This window comes from Cetorhinus maximus, chromosome 7 (assembly GCF_964194155.1).
Source record: "Cetorhinus maximus chromosome 7, sCetMax3.hap1.1, whole genome shotgun sequence".
Taxonomy (NCBI): domain Eukaryota; kingdom Metazoa; phylum Chordata; class Chondrichthyes; order Lamniformes; family Cetorhinidae; genus Cetorhinus; species Cetorhinus maximus.
In genome coordinates, this window is record NC_135885.1 from 38,748,356 (window position 1) to 38,769,857 (window position 21,502).

At 42.4% G+C, this 21,502-nt stretch overlaps 1 protein-coding gene across 1 annotated transcript in view; it reads left to right on the plus strand.

Moving 5' to 3' along the window:
* The window catches only part of LOC144682734 (heat shock protein 105 kDa-like), a 104,413-nt gene that overhangs the window by 34,502 nt on the left and 48,409 nt on the right, over window positions 1–21,502 (plus strand). Inside the window, exons 5-12 of the mRNA XM_078545372.1 lie at window positions 2,226–2,325; window positions 2,410–2,543; window positions 8,410–8,654; window positions 9,048–9,276; window positions 12,326–12,432; window positions 12,599–12,732; window positions 15,409–15,608; window positions 21,165–21,305. Coding sequence (XP_078401498.1) covers window positions 2,226–2,325; window positions 2,410–2,543; window positions 8,410–8,654; window positions 9,048–9,276; window positions 12,326–12,432; window positions 12,599–12,732; window positions 15,409–15,608; window positions 21,165–21,305 — 1,290 coding nt within the window. The remainder of the gene's footprint in view (window positions 1–2,225; window positions 2,326–2,409; window positions 2,544–8,409; window positions 8,655–9,047; window positions 9,277–12,325; window positions 12,433–12,598; window positions 12,733–15,408; window positions 15,609–21,164; window positions 21,306–21,502) is intronic.

Consider the following 21,502-nt stretch of genomic DNA (forward strand, 5'->3'; position numbering starts at 1 on the left):
GTACCCTATTAGATCACTCCTCAGCTTTTTTTTTCCCAAGAGAAAAGAGATCCAGCCTGTCAATCCTTTCCTGATATGTGTACCCATGCATTTCTGGTATCATCCTTGTAAATCTTATATGCATCCTCTCCAGTGCCCTTTATCCTTTTTGTAGTATAGTAACCAGAATTGCGCACACTATTCTGTGTAGTCTAACTAAGGTTTGATACAGGTTTAGCGTTACCCACTAATTTTCAATTCTATCCCTCTAGAAATAAAATATAGTACTTGGTTTGCTTTTTTTAATGGCTCTGCTAACCTGTGACGCAACTTGTAGTGATTTGATGTATTTATACTCTTGAGATCCCTTTGTTCCACTACCCCACTAGACTTGCAACTTCCAAGTAATAAATGACCTTACTATTCTTCTTACTAAAATGTAATATTTCACATTTATCTGTGTTGAACTTCATTTGCCAGTTATTTGCCCATTTTGCAAGTTTATTCACTTCCTCCTGTAACTTTTTGCAGTTCTCCTCAGTATTGCCTATTCCCCCAGTGTTCGCTCCCCCTCCACCTCACCCGCCAATTTGGTGTCATCTACAAATTTAAAAATTGTGCTTTTGATTCCAAACTCCAAACGTTCATTTAAATGTGAACAGCAGTGTTCTCGCATTGATCCTTGTGGAACATCACTTCCTATCTTCTGTCATTCCTGAGTAACTACCCTTTATCCCTATTCTCTGCTTTCTGTCTTAGAAGGTAGCTAGAAATATGTTCTACCACTTGTCCCCACCTCCACATTTCTGACTAAAGTCAATAATGGGTCACTTTGTCATAGGTCTCTTGAAAATCCAGACAAATTTACATCTACTGCATTACCATTGTCCACTCTCTCTGTTAATTCATCAATAATAAGGTTGGTCAAGCAAACGTTTCCCTTTTGAAATCCATGCTGACTATACACTTCTAGATGTTCTAATATTCTCCCCTTGAGGAGGGCTTGCATTATTTTTCCCATCACTACTATTGAACTAACTGGTTTCCTTTCTTATTGATGTGTCTGTAAAATATTTGCTATTTTGTTTTTATGTTCCCTGGTAATTCAATTTCACAGCTCCTCTTTGCCTTCGTAATTGTTTTTTTTTAATTCTAATCTGTGTCCTCCTTTATCATGCATTCCTCAGCTGTTAGTGTACTTAATTTATGCCTCTTTCCTTACCCTTATTTCTTCCCTTATGTCTTTGTTCATCTGCGGAGTCTCACCTGTGTTTAGTTTGTTCTTTACTTTCAGAAGAATGTATTTTTCCTCCATTCTGAATACTGTTTTAAATTTTCCCATTGTTTGCCAATATTGCTGCCTATTTTTCCCAAATTTCATTCTCATCCCCTCAAAATCAGCTTATCTCTTGATATTTATCTTATTTTCTTCACCATCTTGAAGCTTTATTGTATTATAGTCACTATTACCTAGATGTCACATTACTTGTATTTCTCTTATCTGCTCTGGTTCATTCCCCATTATTATGATAACTCTTCGCTTGTTAGTCTTTGTATGTGTTGGGTTAGAAAGGTGCCCTATACACATTGTGTTGGGTTTCTGCAATCATTTGTGCTATTTTTAAAAATATTGCGCTAGAAAACAGCTTCATCCACAGAACTGGCCATGCTCCCAACTTGACTTCATCACCATTAACACTAATTCAAGGAGGCACTTTAAAATAAACCTTTTTATGTGCAAGGACACTAGCAGGTTTCTAAAAAAAAAAACAATTTTTAATTGATTTACTAAGAGACTGACTATTGTACATTAAATGTATTTTTCCTCCATCCTGAATACTGTTTTAAATTTTCCCATTCTTCTACATCATTGTGAAATAAAATTAATTATTTGGAATTGGATTACTCACAGGTGATGGACTAGGCACACATAATAAAAATGTTAACAAATCTGCACCTGATATCACTCTTAATTGCATCAAGGACTTTAAATGCAAAATCTATTTTTAATAAGTTAATCTGCTTGACTGCATTGGTTTATGGAAGTTTCATCAATGTGCAAATGAGTTTGAGCAGAAATGTTTGCAAAAAATGTCACTTCTGAAAGCTGGCACAATTTGCCATCAGATTGCCAATTGCACCCAGAGTGGGAGCACTTGGCCTTAAAAAAAAAAATTGGTGTTTTAATCAGCAAAGTAACTAGAGTTAAAGTATACCATGTAAAAATTGTTTTTTTTTGTGTGTAGATACCCTCTTTTTTCACCAATGCTGAACGGAGCTCTGTGCTAAATGCTGCTTATATTGCTGGCTTGAATTGTCTAAGGCTGATGAATGATACCACAGCAGGTATGCTGTAAAGATTCAAATAAGTAAAGTTTATTTTTTTTTAAAGTAGAAATTGTGCTAATGGTAAATCTTTTAAAATGTTAGCATCTCTAGCTTATGGAATCTACAAGCCAGACCTACCAGCCCTTGAAGAAAAGCCAAAAATTGTGATATTTGCAGATATGGGTCATTCAGCATTCCAAGTTTCTGCCTGTGCTTTCAGTAAGGGAAATCTTAAGGTAAATATTTTGTATTGTACACTTATGAAAATCTAGCTGAGAGATTTTTGTGGTATGACAAGTTATTCCTAAGTTTACTTGCAGAGTTATTCAATTTCTAATAATTTTTGACAACCTTTTTAGTAAGCTACTTCAGAAAATGTGTTTATTTACAGCTCTCCTTACAATCCTTTATAGGTAAAAGAATAGGTGTCCATTCTCGATCATTGAGTGTTATCTTACCCTTGTTGATATGAACAATTCCACCTTTGACTTGATCATTTGTTTCAATTTCTGTTTTAAAAACTTCTTAGTATAAATTTTTATGAAGCTTATAAAAATTTGCCCTCCTGTTTTTTTTCAAAGTTATTTGAATGTAAGCTAGATAAAGATTATTGGTTTTTCACATAGTTGAGATATTCAAAATTTGAGTCAATGCACAGTCGAACATTCTATAGAAAATACTGCATTGGAAGAGGCTATTCAGTCCAACCAGCCTATGTCAGTGTTTATACTTTAGTCGAGCTTCTTCCTATCAGCTTCTAACTCTATCAACGTATTCCTCAATTCCCATCTTCCTCAGGCTTATGTAGCTACTTCTTAAATGCATCTATTCAATTTGTTTCAACTACTCCCTGCGGTAGCGCATTCTTGCAATTCTCTGCATAAAGAACAATGTTCCCTGTAAATTGTGCAACAACTTGAAAGTTACCACACAGGCTGCACACAAGTTGGCCCCTTTAAGCTACCTTCAAGTTAGCATGTGTGGCTGCGCAAAAAAAATTAGAGGCCGGGCACTTAAACATATTAACTGCGTATTCCAAAAAACTGAGGTTTAAAGAGCTTTCTTCTGAATGCCCAATTTAATTTCTTGGAGATCATCTTATATTGATGGCCTCCAGTTTTGATATTCCCCACAAGTGGAAGCATACCCATAGTGACTACTCCATCAAATTATTTCATAATTTTAAACACCTCCTGTTAAGTCTCCTCAGCCTTTCTTTTTTAAGAGAAAAGAAACCCAGCCTGTTGGGTGTAACCTTGCAGGTCTGGTATGATCCTTGTCAATCTTTTTGCACTCTCTCCTGTCATAATATGCTGACCAGGACTGTACATATTATTCCAAAGTGCTTCAACCAGGGAGAAGTTTAACATAACTTCTCAGTTCAATTTTATCCCTCTAGAATTAAGCTCTAGTGTATGGTTTGCTTTTTTATGGCCTTATTAACAGGTGTTGTCACAGCTTTTGGTAATTTGTGTATTTGTACACTCAGATCTTTTTGCTCCTCCACCCCATTTAGATTTTTGTTTTCCAAATAACATTTGACCTCCTTATTTTTGTAATACCTCATGGTGTTGAAATTCATTTACCAATTATATGCCTATTCTGCAAAAATGTCATCTTGTAATTTGTTGCAGTCCTTCTCAACTTTGACTATCCCTCCCAATTTGGTGTCAGCTGTAAATTTAGAAATTTGTTTTCAATTACAAAGCCTAAATCATTGATTTAAATACAAACAGTGGTTCCAGCACTGATCCACTTCCCACCTCCTGCCACTCTTTAAAAGCTATTATTTACTTATATTCCCTGTTTCCATCAAGTCAAGTCTAAAGGTAACGAGGACCTGGATGAGGGTTTCAGCAGTGGATGAGCTGAGACATAGGCAGAGTTGGACAGTATTATGGAGGTGGAAATAGGCAGTGTTAGTAATGGTACAGAGATGGTCAGAAGTTCATCTACTGCATTACGCTTGTCTACTGTCTAATTCCTCTTTAAAGAGTTAAATGAGCATAGACGATGGTGATTATTTATTATTATATTTTCAGTTTGTAGACATTTTCCTATCTTTCCTTTTTTAGTAGGGATTCTGTTATCTTTCCCACCACTGATGTTAAGCTGACTGTATTGGTGCCACCTCCTGCTATCTCCATGAGCTAGGAAACATCATTGACTTTGTTTCCAATTTCCACCCTTCCATCACCTTCACCTGGTCCATCTGACTCTTCCCTTCTTTGACTTCTGTCTCCATTTCTGGAGATAGGTTATCAACTAATATTCATAGAAAGCCATGATCCCCCACAGCTACCTTGACTACACTTGCTCACACCCTGGTTTCTGATAAGGACTCTATTCCAATTCTCCCAGTTTTCCATCTTATCTGTCCTGACAATGCAGCCTTCCACACCAGTGCTTCCAATATGTCTTCCTCTTTTCTTTAACTGAGGATTCCCACCCAGCGTAGTTGACAGGGCCTTCCACTGTGTCAGATCCATTTCACGCACTTCTGCCCTCACGCCTTCCCTTCCCTTTCAGAACTATGATAAGTTTCCCTTTGTCCTCACTTTCCACCCCACCAGCCTCTGTATTCAATGGATCATTCTCCACCATTTCTGCCAGCTCCAGCATGATGCTACCATCAAACGCATCATCCTCTGCCATCCCCTTTCCCTCTGCGATACCCTAGCCTACTCAGTCACACTTAACACGCCCTCCTTTCCATGCAAGCACAGGAGATGCAACACCTGCCCTTTCACCACCTTCCTTCTCACAGTTTCAGGTGAAGCAGTGTACTTGTACTTCTTTCAATTTAGCCCACTGTATTTACTGTTCACTATAAGGCTCCCTCTACACTGGGGAGACTAAACACAGAATGGGTGACCGCTTTGTGGAACAGTTCATAGACACGACCCTGAGCTTCTGATTGCTTTGTTTTAGTTCTCTACCTTGTTCCTATGCTGAGCTTTCTGTCCATGGCCTGCTGCATCGTTCCACTGAGGCAGGCTGCGCTCTCGCCCTAGGAGAGCTACCGGCCAATCTGGTTGGCTGGCAGCTCTGCAAACCCAGCAGTGCCAGGTGGGAAAAGTGGCCACTGCTGGGACTACAGACACTCCACGAACTTGAGGTAAGTCCAGGGTATTGCCAGGGCCAAAACAAAAACAGAAATACCTGGAAAAACTCAGGAGGTCTGGCAGCATCGGCAGAGAAGAGCAAAGTTGACGTTTCGAGTCCAGGGCCAAGCTGGCAGACCCCAGCTAGGGTTTGGCGGGGGGGTTGTGGGGCTGGGCTTGAGAAGTCAGGCGGGGAGGGTAAAGGGGTAGTGTGACTTTGGGAGCGGGAGTCTCCAATGGCACAAAGGAACTGCCAAGGAAGTCCCCCTCCACTTGACCATGCACCATACTCCATCGAGTATAGACCCAGAGTCCTCAAATGTTCCTCACATGTTACACCTTTCATTCCTGGGATCATTCTCGTGAACCTCCTCTGGACCCTCTCCAGGGCCAGCACATCCTTCCTGAGAGATGGGGCCCAAAATTGCTCACAATATTCTAAATGTGGTCTGACCAGAGCCTTATATAGCCTCAGCAGCACATCCCTGCTTTTATATTCTAGTCCTCTCGAAATAAATGCCAACATTGCATTTGCCTTCCTAACTACCAACTCAACCTGCAAGTTAACTTTAAGAGAATCCTGGACTAGGACTCTCAAGTCCCTTCGCACTCCAGACTTCTGAATTCTCTCCCCATTTAGAAAATAGTCTATGCCTCTATTCTTCCTACCAAAGTGCATGACCTCACACTTGCCCACGTTGTATTCCATCTGCCACTTCTTTGCCCATTCTCCTAACCTGTCCAAATCCTTCTGCAGCCTCCCCACCTCCTCAATACTATCTGTCCCTCCACCATCTGCAAACTTAGCCAGGATGCCCTCAGTTCCTTCATCTGGATTATTAATACATAAAGTGATAAGTTGTGGTCCCAACACTGACCCCTGCGGAACTCCCCTAGTCACCGGCCGCCATCCTGAGAAGGACCCCCTTATCCCCACTCTCTGCCTCCTGCCAGACAGCCAATCTTCTATCCATGCTAGTACCTTGCCTCTAACACCATGGGCTCTTATCTTTACTGAGCAGCCTCCTGTGTGGCCCCTTGTCAAAGGCCTTTTGGAAGTCCAAGTAGATAACATCCATTGGCTCTCCTTTGTCTAACCTACTTGTTACCTCCTCAAAGAATTCTAACAGATTTGTCAGGCATGACCTCCCCTTGATGAAACCCTTCCCGTCCACTCTATCCAGGCCCCTTACAATTTTGTCCATCTCAATCAAATCTCCCATCAGCCTCCTCTGTTCCAAAGAGAACAACCTCAGCCTATCCAATCTTTTGTCATAGGTGTAATTTTTCAGTCCTGGCAACATCCTCGTAAATCTCCTCTGTACCCTCTCTAATGCAATTTCATCCTTTCTGTAATGAGATGACCAGAACTGCATACAGTACTCAAGTTGTGCCCTAATGTTTTATACAGTTACAGCATAACCTCCATAACCATTAATTGGCTACTTAAGGGTCTTAATATGCCCAAAGGCAGGTGGGCTGCCTGATGCCTCCACTCACCACCCCCCATTTTCAAACCCACTGGCAAAAGAGCGTCAATGGGCGAGCCTGCAACACCGTTTAAGTAAAAATCTTAAGGCATTAAATAATATAAAAGTTAATTTATTTTACTTATAATTTTCATGATATTGAGGGATATGTTTTTATTTAAATCATATGATATAAATTTCAATAACTCTTTTGAGAGAAAACATGATTTCCAAAGCATTTTAAGTGATAGTGGGGAAGCAAGTAACAAGGTGGGGTAGCATAGTGATGAACTTGTTGGGCAGAATTCATTATAAATGTGGACATATGAATTTATAATGGGGGAGAGAGAGAAGGCACAAGGTGATGATAGGAAGTTGAGTTGTGCAAATATAAAATTTTACTATTTAACAGATGTGTAGCTACACATTTTTCAATACTGTCTTTAGAGGGATGACATGTAAGGCAGTTCTCCTCACTACAGAACAAAAATTTTAATAAATTGATATCTGATATCTCAGTTACTCATTGAGAATTGCTGATCAGGAAAGTAACAGAGTTTAATTGGCTAACTATATAATTTACATCTCATTCATGTGATATTTCAAATTCGGTTGACTGTTTGGCTCACTAATGCCAGGTTAAAATACTTATCGATTGAAATGCTTTCAATTTGAAAAGCTGAGGGAAGTCATGCAAGTCTCTCATTAATGATTTGGGGGAACTTTCAAATTCAATAGGGGGTATAAAATTGACAAGGTTGAAGAATATTAGCTTTTTCCCTCCATTTTCAGTTTGAGTGTCAGCTGTGGCTCACTTGTTTGCACATTCACCTCTTCGTCACAAGATTCTGGGTTCATGTCCCACTCTAGGGACTGAACATGGAAATCGAGGCTGACATTCCAGTGCTCTATTGAGGGAGCACTGCAATCTTATGATTGCAGTCTTGCAGATGATATATTACACTGGGGACCTGTCTGCCAATAACAACAAGTACGTCATTGGCTGGAAAGTGCTTTGATATCCAGTGGTCATGCTAAGCATTATATAAATGCAAATCTTTTGCTTAAGATATCAGTTTTGAAGAGATAGTAATTATCTGCTTATTGTGAAATATAAACAAATATTCTGCTAGCACATGATATTGCTTTTTTATTTTAGCCCATTTTCATATAAATATAAAGATTATATAGAAGTAACAAGTTTTAAGTACTTATCCTTTCAAAGGATGGATCAGTCTTATAACATATAGGTGAAATTCCAAATGCGCACCATTACCATTACCCATGAACCAACTGCTAGCCTGCTATGTTGATTCTCCCAAATGAAAGTCAAGTCACATATGTAGGGCAGCTTGATTGCCATCCTATTTAAAAAGATGGCAGAAAATGATCTTCAAGCATTTATGATGCAAAAATAAGTGGTTGCTCATCTGAAAAACTTTTTGAAAAATTTTCTATAAGCAGTTTACTTATATAATTACTGAAATGCAGAAACAAGCTAAAATTCCAATTTTCTTTTTTCCATTCAGATACTTGCAACAGCCTTTGATCCACATTTGGGAGGCCAAGACTTTGATGAAGTATTAGTAGAGTATTTTTGTTCAGAATTCAAAACCAAGTATAAATTAAATGTGAAGTCTAAAATCCGAGCCTTATTACGACTGTATCAGGAGTGTGAGAAGCTGAAGAAACTCATGAGTGCCAACTCCATGGATGTTCCCTTGAACATTGAATGCTTCATGAATGATGTGGATGTAACCGGAAAGATGAATCGGTAAAGCACAAAGAAAATTAACAAGATTGTGTCACCTGTGTATAGTCAGAGGCATATTCAAACATATGGACTGAGGAATGTATGCACCTTAAAGTATTGAAATTATATGTTGAGCTGCTTTTATTCTCTGAAGTTAATCACCTACAGCCACTTTTTTTCAGCAGTACATTGCTTATTTTGGTGCTTTGTCACTGACCCACCAAAAGGAGGGCTATGTATTGGGTTGATGTGGTCACCTTATTGGACTGGAAGATATTTATAGCAGTTATCTTCAAATTCTGTTTGAAAATTCAGCTTATAATCCATTGTATGTATTTCATCTAAAAAGAAAACCTGTATTTCAAAACTTTATTTAAAACTTGATCTATAGCTCATCAATCTATTTTCCTCCAGAACTCACTTTGAGGAGCTATGTGCAAGCCTGCTCCAAAGGGTGGAGGCACCTCTTCGATCAGTTATGGAGCAAACACAACTCAAACTTGCAGATATTAATGCAGTTGAGATAATTGGAGGGTCCACACGTATTCCTGCAGTCAAAGAAAGGATCGCAAAATTCTTTGGGAAGGCTGTTAGCACTACACTCAATGCAGATGAAGCAGTGGTCAGAGGCTGTGCTTTGCAGGTAAAACATTGATTAGGACACCAATAATCGTGTTTACACCTGAATTTTTATTGTTTAAAATTTAAAGAAGTGGAAGCTGCTACCAAATTATCCTGGAATCTGGAGTGTATTTTGCTTGCATAACAAATTCACCAGGGATCTGAAAGCACTTTGGCCCCTGTAAACTTTATGACCTTTTCATTTAACTTTATATCTACTTAGCCCATAAGTAGATGGAATATAGATTTAAGTGAAAGCTATTGATTTACGTTAGTATTGAACTTCTATGAACCAGGAAGGCAAAGCTGGTTAGTTCACTTTGAATATCTGAAAATTGTTTGGATGTTGTAATTGATTGTGCTTCATGTGGCTAAAAGTAGTGGAAAACTATAGTATCTGCATAAATCTATAATTATCCAGATACTGTACACTAAAATGTATATTTGTTTCCATAGTAACCTAGAATGTTACTAGAATGGATAAGAATTGAGCATAATGGATGCAAGCTAGACTTTTCCTGTGATCCTGTTCCTCAATTTGTATCTTTAGATCCAGAAGTCACTAGGGTCAATTTGGACCTTACTGACTTGGCAGAAATGGGCACGTGAGCATTTAATAACCAGCTTGGAACTTGACTCATTGCTGCCACTTAAATATTAACAAGGACTGTTCTATAGATGGCAAAGGACCCTGTCTGAAGCAAATGGGTCTCTTGAATCAACAGAGCTATGATTGCATTTTGACTAGGATCTGAACAAGGGGCCCCAGAACTGTCCTCCAACTGAAGCAGATGACAGACCGAAGAGGCCCTGTCAAGTAAGAATAAAACCTGCCTTTTGTGGGATCAAGAGGAACAGCAATGCTCTTCTAGGCCCTACAAGAAAAATCAGGGTCTCTTCCTGCCCCCACTTCCCCTGGCCCACTTCCCTGTCAGTAGGGCCTCAAACTCCTTCCCCACTAATTATGGTAAGAATATCAGGCAGGCAGGACTTCCTGTCTTTCTCTATCAGCAAACTCACTGTACCTTCTTTTGCCTGCTCAGGGTAGAAAATGGACAGGCAGCATTTTTAGTGAGGTTCAGGTGTTTAAATACCTGTACCTGAAACTTAGGCAAGTGACTGTTCTTTGCACTCACCACTCCCCGACCCACCACCGCCTACTTTGAGTTAAAATCAACATCTCTCGGCAGAAGGTGAGAACAGGTTATGAGCCTATTTTTTATTTTGCTATGAAATTCCAGCATTTTATTCATTCTTTCATGTGATGTGGGTGCGTTGGCAAGGCCAGCATTTGTTGCCCACCCCTAATTGCCCTTAAAGTAATGATGAGCCACCTTCTTGAACTGCTACAGTCCACCCTGGCGCAGATGCACCCAACGTGTTAGGGAGTTCAGGATTTTGATTCAGCGACAGTGAAGGAATGGCGACATAGTTCCAAGTCTGGATGTTTCTCCCCCATGCACACAACCTCCATTCATTTAAAAAAAAATAGTATTGTGTTATGTAGTAGATATCCGGCCAGATTTTCATCTTGGAGGCAGGAGTTGGGAGAATTTTCAATGTTGCAATCCTGCCTCCTGACTGGCAGTGCCCACCAACACAATTTTCAAAGCGGGAAGTTGAGGACTGGCTAAAGTCAAGCCTACAGCCTCCAGCAGCAATCCTGATGTTTGAGGCAGGTCGATGACGAGGCAACCAGATAACTGCCCCCCTTTGCTGAGACATCGGCCCAGTTTTGGAGGGAATATGAGGCTCCTTTAACTTGCATTTCCACCCCCCCACTCCCATACTCCACTTTCACTAACCCCACCCCTGCCCAACCTACTCACTCAGTATCCATTTATAAACAGAACTCTCAAGTCCTATTGGAACATGTGGGAAGTCTTTGAGAAGCTCATAGATCTGTCAAAATCAATAAACACTACTTATTATACACTTTAAAAAAAAAAACCATCTTAACAGCTCGGAAATCTGACAAAATAACTGAGCTCACATTGCCCTTGACAGCTTTGTCAACAGTCCCTGTTGAGCAAATTCCGTTCATTAGTGGGTTTCAAGTCAGTCATGCATTCATAATGAAATTCCACCGAAGAACTGTAAAAACAACCACCTGCTCTTCATTAGTGGGTTTGCGAGTCAGCAAAGGATTCGTAATGTGATTCCATTGAACAGCTGTCAAACCCTCCTGAGTTATAGTCATGTTGAATCTATTAAAGCCTGTGAAGACAGTCAGAAGTTTTGAAATAGCCAAAAATATGGTGGAACTGTACTTCAAGGAAAATAAAACATTTTGCACCACCAGATCTGTATTTCACTGTTGTACAGTGCAGAATAGCACTTTATCTAGTGAATGTCCATGCATCGGAAGACATTTCCACTTTCACAATGCTGTTCATTCCTTTGACAGTTGCCAGATGTCAGCAGTGCCAACCTGGCAACCACACTAAAAATGGTCACTTACCCTTTCAAAACAAAGTCCTATCATCACTCACTTTGTGAAGAAGAAATAACTTATTTAGCAACATTTCATTGACATGTGAAGTTAGCAACACCTTTTGTACTTATCTTTCATATGGTTCCCCATCATTCACGACACCACTTTTGTTGTGAATTACGTCCCCTTCCAAAACCAACCCGATGCCATTAAAATTGCCCACTTCTGGGCTATAGGAAGGATGTGAACACATTGTAGAGAGAGAGAAGAGGTTTACAAGACAACACGGGACAAGTGTGTGGGCTTGTGAGCCACCCCCTTCTCCCATACCAATGCAAGTTGCAGGAGCTGGGAATAGGTGTGGGCATCCTGGATTTGGGTCCAGTACAACATTTTTAAAACCTGCCTGATGCACATCGGCCCAATGTCAGACAGGAAAGCCCAGTCCACTTTCTGCTAATTTAATGCAACAATATTCAGTGAACCATGACTACAAATTTGCAGATAATAATAAAAAGGCATGGGGTGGGGAGGCGGGCAGCCTATTTTCTATATATTTTTAAAACGTTTGGATTCTTCCACATAAACCCAATACTAACACGTGATATGACACTTCTATTACTCCTCCTATTTTTAGTGTGCAATGCTTTCACCTGCTTTTAAAGTACGTGAATTCTCCATCACAGATGTAGTACCATTCCCAATTTCCCTGAAGTGGAGTACAGAAGCAGATGAAATAGAGGGGTAAGAATCCAATTTTCATTTGGTACTATTTTTTAAAAATTCATTATTAATTTTCTGTTTTGATTTTCAGCTAAACTATTTTTAAGCATCATTATCACAGTTTCAAATAGCATTTGCTGAGTTACTTGTACGTTAATTTGAAATGCTGTTTGCTATTATTTATTAGGAGTCACGAAGTATTTTCCAGAAACCATGCAGCACCCTTTTCAAAGGCCATCACTTTCTACAGAAAAAAGCCATTTGAACTAGAAGCTTTTTACAGCAATCCCCAAACGCTTCCTTATTCTGAAGTAAAAATAGGTAAGCAAATTTTCTGCATGAACGTGAATTTAGTCCAAGGATTTTCATGTGAGTTGAATAAAACTGAGTTATTATTATAGGCCCCAAAAATCAATGAGGCTGGGAACGCTGGCTGACTTATTCCCCCTCTAATCCAGGGGTGCTGAAGCCAATTGTAGTATCCCTACCACCATTCTGGCTAAGTTAAGCCGTCTCGGGAGAACAAAAATCAAATCTTCCTGGTCTGTCTGGCCAGGATGCTGATCACCTCTGATTTCATTTCAAAGGAATTTAAACTGTTACTTTCAACAAAGTGCTCCTAGTGCTCATGTGATCAAACCTCTAGGAATATGTGCACAGAATCACAGAATTTTAACGGCACAGAAGGAGGCCATTCAACCTATCGTGTCTGCACTGGCTCTCCAAATGAGCATTATAACCTAGTGCCATTGCCCTGCCTTTTCTCCCTACCTCTACACATTATTTCTATTCAAGCAATCATTTAATGCCCTCTTGAATGCCTGGATTGAACTTGCCTCCACCACACTTCCACGCAGTGCATTCCAGACCCGAACCACTCGCTGTGTGGAAAAATATTTTCCTGACATCACATTTGCTTCTTTTGCAAATCAATCTGTGCCCTCTCATTCTTAATCCTTTTACGAGCAGGAACAGCTTCTCCCTATCTACTCTGTCCAGACCCGTCATGATTTTGAACATCTCCTCTTAGCTGCCTTCTCTTCGAGGGGAACAGTCCTAACCTCTCCAATCTATCCTCATAGCTTAAGTTTCTCATCCCTGGAACGATTCTTGTAAATCTCTTCTCGTTCTCTCGCTCTCCAATGTGTTCACATCCTTCCTATAGTATGGCGCCCTCAATATTCCAGCTGAAGTCTAACGAGTGTCTTATATAAGCTCAGCATAACCTCCTTGCTCTTGTACTCTATGTCCCTATTAATAAAGCCTAGGATATTTTATGCCTTATTAACTGCTGTCTCCAACTGTCCTACCACCTTCAATGATGTATGCACATATACACCCAAGCCTTTCTGCTCCTGCACCCCCTTCAACATTTCACCCCTTATTTTATATTGTCTGTCCATGTTCTTCTTACCAAAATGCAATTGGCAACCTTGGGCCCACTTGGGGATTCAGCTGAGACCAGTTCAAAAGTAAGCTGTCAACATTAGTTGTTAGATATCATTTGCCTCATCTTCCCCTTGCAAAGGGACTGATCGAATAGGGCAACATAATTATTGGGCATTATCAGTTGGTGCTGCACTTCTTGACCTCTTCCAATGGGTGCCTATCCATAGCACTGCAATTGGATGCCAATTATGAATCAATATCACTGACTTCCCCTGACTCCAAATACTTTTTGGGTCAGGAACATGAGATAGGAGTAGGAATAAAGTGCATGGCCCTTCGAACCTGTTTTGCCATTCACTACAACCATGACTGATCATCTGGCCTCAACTCAACTTTCCTTTCTGCTCCCCATATCTCTTGATTCTTTGGAAATCAAAAATCTATATACCCCAGCCTTGATTATACTCAACAAGGGAGTATATCAGCGATAGAGAATTCCAAAGATTCACAGCCCCAGTGAATAAATTTCTCTTGTCTGTGTTCCAAGTAATTGATCCATTATCCTGAGCCTGTGCCCCTGTGTTCTAGATTCCCCAGCCAGGGGGGGAGAAAACCTCTCCGCCCCTTCAGAATGTTATGTTTCAATGAGATCACCCCTCAATCTTCTAAACTCCAGTCAACATTTAGTCTATTTACCACCAGAAGCTGTCAGTCTGTTTACCCAATCAATCCTTAGCCAGCTCTCTCCTCATGACTTTGTATAAGTTTTTAAGTTTAAGATTCTTACTTTGGTCTTAAGTATGTCGCTATCAAACTTAATATGTAATTCAATTGTATTATTGACACCTTGTTTTTCCCAGAGGATCTTTTACTATGAGATTACTAATTAACCCTCTCCAATGCACAATACTAGATCTAAAATAGCTTTGTCCCTAGTTGGGTCCACAATGTACTGTTCTAGGAAGTTGTTACAAAATTATTCTATTAACTCACCTTCCAGACGACCATCACCAATTTGATTCTTCAGTCTATATGAAGAGTAAAGTTCCCCACGATTACTACATGCCTTTGTTACAAGGTCGAATTATTTATTGCTTAATGCTTTGTCCGACGGTGTAACAATCTTTAGATGGCATATAAACAACTCCCAGCAACATTTTCTGACCCTTCCCTTGCTGTTCCTAAACTCTACTCATACGGACTCCACTCGCTGATCTGCTGAGCCAAGATCCTTTCTAGGTGATGGATTGACACTGATTGTAAATGCTGTTATTTGTGATAAACCCTTTTTTTAATGTATTAATCAAACTGCACCTAGCTACCATCCTTTCAAAAGAATAGTTTTTAGAGCAAAATGTTTCTATTTAAAAAATTGGCTGAAATGCAAATGAGTATGAGTGGAAATTCGTAGGTTGGGGTTGGTGGAGAGCACTGTCACAAATGTGCAGGTTTTGCTTGTTGCCCCCAACGCAGAAACGCTACCTAAGGGTGCTTGGAAAAACAACCAACCTTTCACCATTGTTTTGCTTTTTTTGATGTACAGAATTTTGCATATTTGTTTTTTTCTATCTTTTCCTACTAAATTTTAAACCACCTTTTTGGTTGTAGGGCAGTTTATCATTCAGGATATCCTACCTCAGATAGATGGTGAAAAATCCAAAGTGAAGGTAAATGTATGCATCAACATTCATGGCATCTTCAGTGTTTCAACAGCATCTATGACGGAAAAGGTAAAAGTGGAAGAGACTGAAGCAACTATGGAAACAGAGTTGGGTCCCTGTACACCTGACACAGTTGGGGACATTGAGGTAAGCCCCTTAATGTCATGAGCGTTAAATATTTTGAATAAGTAATCGGCTGTTATGGGGATTATCAAATCACACACAACATTGCTCCAATAACACTGAACACTTACCATGTTCTGAAATCTATCAAATTAAAGTATTTACTGATATCCCTATTTTCATATTTCCAATTCTTGGAATGGTTTTTGCAGCTTCTAAGAGACTGGATACCATACAGATGAAACGCTTTATTTTTATTCTTTATTGGGATGTGGTCGATTTATTACCCATTCTGAATTGCCCTTGAGAAGGTGGTGGTGGCCTTCTTGAATCATGGCAGTCCATGTGGTATAGTTACACCCACAGTGCTGTTAGGGAGTTCCAGGATTTTGACCAAGCCACAGTGCAAGAATGGTGATATAGTTCCAAGTCTCGATGGTGTGTGGCTTGTAGGGAACTTGCAGATGGTTGTGTTCCCATGCATTTTCTGCTCATGTCCTTCTAGGTGGTAGAGGTCACGGGTTTGGAAGGTGCTGTCGAAGGAGCCTTGGTGAGTTGCTGTAATGCATCCTGTAGATGGTACACACTGCTGCCACTGTGTCAGTAGTGGAAGCAGTAAATGTTGAAGGTGGTGGATGGGGTGCCAGTCAAGTGGGCTGCTTTGTCCTGGATGGTGTTGAGCTTCTTGAGTGTTGTTGGAATTGCAATCATCCAGGCGAATGCAGAGTATTCCATCATACTTCTGACTTGTGCCTTGTGAATGATGGACAGACTTTGGGGAGACAGGAAGTGAGTTACTCACCACAGAATTCCTCTGACCTATGGTCTGACCTATGGTTGGTCCAGTTTGGTTTCTGGTCAATGGTAAGCCCCAGGATGTTGTTATTGGGTAATTCAGCAATGGTAATGCAGTTGAATGTCAAGGGAGATTGTTGGAGATGGTCATTGCCAGGCACTTGTTGACACGAATGTTACTTGCCACTTGTCAGTCCAAGCCTGGATATTGGCGGAGAAGAAAAGAGTCGACGTTTCGAGTCCTCATGACCCTTCAACAGAACTGAGTATAGTTAGGAGAGGGGTGAAATATAAGCTGGTTTAAGTTGGGGGGTGGGGGGCGGTGGTTGTAGGGACAAGCAAGCAGTGATAGGAGCAGATAATCAAAAGATGTCACAGACAAAAGGATCAAAAAGGTGGTGATATTATCTAAGAAAATGTGCTAATTAAAAATGGATGGCAGGACACTCAAGGTACAGCTCTAGTGGGGGTGGGGTGGAAAGACTGACAAGGTATTAGTTGTAGATTTAAAAATAATGGAAATAGGTGGGAAAAGAAAAATCTATATAAATTACTGGAAAAAACAAAAGGGAGGGGGAAGAAACGGGGTGGGGATGGCAGGGAGGGAGTTAAGATCTAAAGTTGTTGAATTCAACATACAGCCCGGAAGGCTGTAAAGTGCCTAGTCGAAAGATGAGGTGCTGTTCCTCCAGTTTGCGTTGGGCTTCACTGGAACAATGCAGCAAGCCAAGGACAGACATGTGGGCAAAAGAGCAGGGTGGAGTGTTAAAATGGCAAGCGACAGGGAGGTTTGGGTCTTTCTTGCGGACAGACCGCAGGTGTTCTGCAAAGCGGTTGCCCAGTTTGCGTTTGGTCTCTCCAATGTAGAGGAGACCGCATTGGGAGCAACGAATGCAATAGACTAAGTTAGGGGAAAAGCAAGTGAAATGCTGCTTCATTTGAAAGGAGTGTTTGGGCCCTTGGACGGTGAGGAGAGAGGAAGTGAAGGGGCAGGTGTTGCATCTTCTGCGTGGGCATGGGGAGGTGCCATAGGTAGGGGTTGAGGAGTAGGGGGTGATGGAGGAGTGGACCAGGGTGTCCCGGAGGGAACGATCCCTATGGAATGCCGCCGGGGGGGTGAAGGGAAGATGTGTTTGGTGGTGGCATCATGCTGGAGTTGGCGGAAATGGCGGAGGATGATCCTTTGAATGCGGAGGCTGGTGGGGTGATAAGTGAGGACAAGGGGGACCCTATCATGTTTCTGGGAGGGAGGAGAAGGCGTGAGGGCGGATGCACGGGAGATGGGCCGGACACGGTTGAGGGCCCTGTCAATGACCGTGGGTGGAAAACCTCGGTTAAGGAAGAAGGAGGACATGTCAGAGGAACTGTTTTTGAAGGTAGCGTCATCAGACCATATGAACACACTCGACCTCTCCCTCCAGCAGCACCGCCGCACCCGCAGGCTGAGGAGAGCGCCATTGCCACGCAGCAGGACCCTGAAAGTAGGCTGGAGCCCTCCAGTGGACACCCATCAAGGTCATCACCAACGGGACGTAGCAGTGAGCAGGCTGCCTCCATGTCCGCGTTGGACATCAGGGGGGCACCAAGATGTAGTGGCAGGGTTAGGAAGGTTAAGAAGATGTAACTCTTTTCGAGTCAAAACAATTAACTAAATTAACAATAACAAGGGATAAATCAAGCACAGCCCCTAATTCAGGTCAGCTGTAAAACCAAGGACAAAGTTTAAAGGAAACTTACAAACATTAAACCAAAATGTGATTAAAGGGGTCAACAAAACACCCCAGTCCCCGCAGCGCCCACCGGGCACGGAAGGCCTCGAGAGTGCCGGCAAACACCGCATGCTCCCTCTCCAGGGACACCCGGCCGCGAACGTAGCCGCGGTTAAGAAGATGTAGTTGTACATCCTGGGCAAGGGTGTTAATCACTTGTACTTAATGCTCACTACTGTAAATAAACTCCCAAGAATGTCTCCTTGCCTATGGCTCCTTGTTCTGATGTGCAGTGTTTTGTGTCATTCAGATGTGAAACCTTGGTCACCACACAAGATAATGGCAGTTGTCTCAGTCCAGGGCCTCTCCCCTGTGCTTTGTGCAGCCTTCCCAGCATACTGATGCACCTTCACTGTCACTGGTCACATCAGTCATGCCTGCACCTCGATGGGGCTTTTGGCTGCCAGAATGTCCTGGGCCAGCAGCACAGAGTTCTGTCATTCTCTGTGTGCTCCCAGCATCTTTTGACATGTGGATAGCACCCCCATCTCATCAGCATCTGTGTGTGGTCCTGAAGGGTTCAGCTCCCAAACGATGCCATAGGATCAGGACTCATTAATGTTTCTCCAGTGTACCTCCATGATCTGACCTGTTCACAGGGTGCAGGTTAGGTGCTAACAACCAGACAAGGAGTCAGACATTCATATAAGCTATGTGACGATCTGTGGAGTGTCCCCACTGCATGTCGTCGTCATCCTCCTGAATGTAGGGACTATGGGCATCTGCCATGTCTCCATGACAGGAGCCTTATCACAGAGGGTATGTGCGCTGCCATCAGTCAGATAGGAGTCAAACGTTCACAGATGCAATGTGAGGATCAATGGTGTCTCCTCACAGCATGTTGTCGTCATCCTCCACAAATCTAGCAGCTATGTGGGCCACCTGAGCATGCATGCCTCGTCTGGCCAGTGCGATGGCCTCATTGCCATCATCCTAACCTTCGAGGACCTCTCACCCTCCCCCGTCAACATCCTTCTCATCAGAGGAGACGTCAGCTCCTCCATCTCCTCAGCCAGCTTCCCCCCTCGCTGCAGTGCCAGGTTGAGAAGGGCACAGCAGGTGAAAACTATGAGTGGCACCCTCTGTGGACTGTATTGTACGGCTCCACCAGACTGGTCCAGGCACCAGAACCTCATTTTCAACATTCCAATGGTTTGCTCCACTAAGTTGCAGCATGAACCTCGTACCTTCTCTCTGCATTCTGAGACTGCCGCACGGGTGTCATCAGCTACGTCCTCTGCGGGTAGCCCTTGCCCCCGAGGAGCTACCCCTGCAGCCTCTGTAGGCCCTGGAAGACGTCAAGGACCTGAGACGTACTGAGAATGTAGGAGTCATGGGCACTCCCTGGGAACCATGCGCAGACTTACAGGCTGCAGATGCATTTCTGGTGGTTGCACACCAACTGAATATTCAGTGAGTGGAAGATCTTGTAGTTGACCTCTTGTTGCCATTGAGATCTGAGTGCAACATGAGTCCAGTCAATGGCACCTTACACCTGTGAAAAACCCAAGATCTGGAAAAATCACAGCACTCTTGCATCCTGGCTTACCTGATCCTGGGCAAAATGCATGAAGATGCCGTGCGTGACCTTATGGATGCATTTATGTTTGGAGGCTTGTGATATCCCACATAGGTCACCCATGGAGCCGTGAAAGAAGCCACTGGCATAAAAATTGAGTGCCGTGGTCATTTTCACGACCACTGGACGTGGTTACCCTCTGTGTCCCATGCCATGCCTGGACATGCCTATTCTTTGGCAACATTGGTTCTCAGTCATCTGCAGGAATGACAAGTGCTGTCTATAGACCCTGGGTCTAGCTAGGCACTGACCAGTGATGGCTTGCTGTGGCTCTTCAGTGGCGTTTGCGGGAGCCCCAACTGCCCCTTCTTCTTGATGGTGCTGCTCCTCCCTCTGCCCAGCCAGGCGCCTACGTCACTCTCTTCTCCTTCGTCTCCTCTCTCTTGATGCTTACAGCTTGGTCACCAAGTTCCTGGTGTTGTACTCCTGCAGGATGGAAGAGAGATGCGCGAGTTACTTTTGGTAGTACTAAGAACCTCTCTTGTTTAAGTGTGAAGACCCCTTAACGCATCCCAGAGTGCTGGCCACCACTTGGATGGTCAGAATGTAGTGTGCTGCATGGCTGCCCAAAACCCCACCCTCCTCCGCTCCACTCCACCTGACTGGCAGCAGCTTTGCTACTGGACAGCATGCTGTGCTCTCGGCTCAGGTGCAGGCATTCTCCTAACCCGCATTGCGAAGCTGCACTGTTGGCTTGAACCATGACTGGACCAAACCTGAGTGATGACATTGCAAAGGGCTGTGAGCACCTCCACCAGTGACTGCTCCATGGCCAGCTTTTGCAAGGAGATTGTACAACATGTCCAGTTGTCGAATTGTTTTGCAGTCCACTAAAACGCCCCACCCCAACTCACCTCAACCACAGTGCAGCCCTTGTCCTGGCACCACACTGTCAGCCAGCTGGGAAAACGTGACTTGCCTGTGCTGTCTCCTGAATGTACGGCACCTTAACCTTGAGGTCCAACAGGTGACTCTCGCGAGCGCTTCACAACACTAACCTCAGAGTACCCCTCAAGTGCAGCTCATCAAGTGCGCGTCTTATAAATGCTGTTGTGAAACACGTCAGTGTGCAATCACGCCGACATGCTTGGAAGATCCAACTTGGTTGGGGGGTGGGTGGGTGGTGATTCCGGCGAGCTAGGCTTATAATGATATGTAGTTGTATTACAATGAAGTTCCCAATTTGCGGCGGTGGGAAACGCAGTTCGCCATTGACGGGCGAAGCAGACAAGTGCAAACTAGCTTCACAATGTCGTGAAACTGACTTTTGGTCTTCACGCCATATTGTCTGCTCACTCCCAATGCCAGCAGGCATGGAAAATTCCACCCCATATTCTTTACACTTCATTCTTAAAGAGAAGTTAAAATTCTTGTTAGCAATTAATATAGTTTGTCCTAGATCAGTCAGCACCTTTTCTGTGTTTCACTTCATTTCAGAGCAAGACTCAAACAGACAGTGATGAGAGTGAAGTTCAGCCGCAAGTACAATTAGATGGTCAAGAATCTCCACAATCTCCCTCTTCCCCTGAAATGGAGCACGATGAAAATAAATCTGAAAATGCTGAAATGAACTGCAAGGTAAGTGACCCATATTATACTCCTTTTTTTTATCGGCTTCATTACAGAATACAATTGTATTCCTATCATTGTAACAGTTCAAATAGTATTTAGTACTTTATGCCTTTGAGATTTTCCCTTGACCACCTCTCTAGCTGCAGGACTTCTGATCTGACATCACAGGTTGTTTTCTCTACATTTGAGATCGTTCTTGTTCT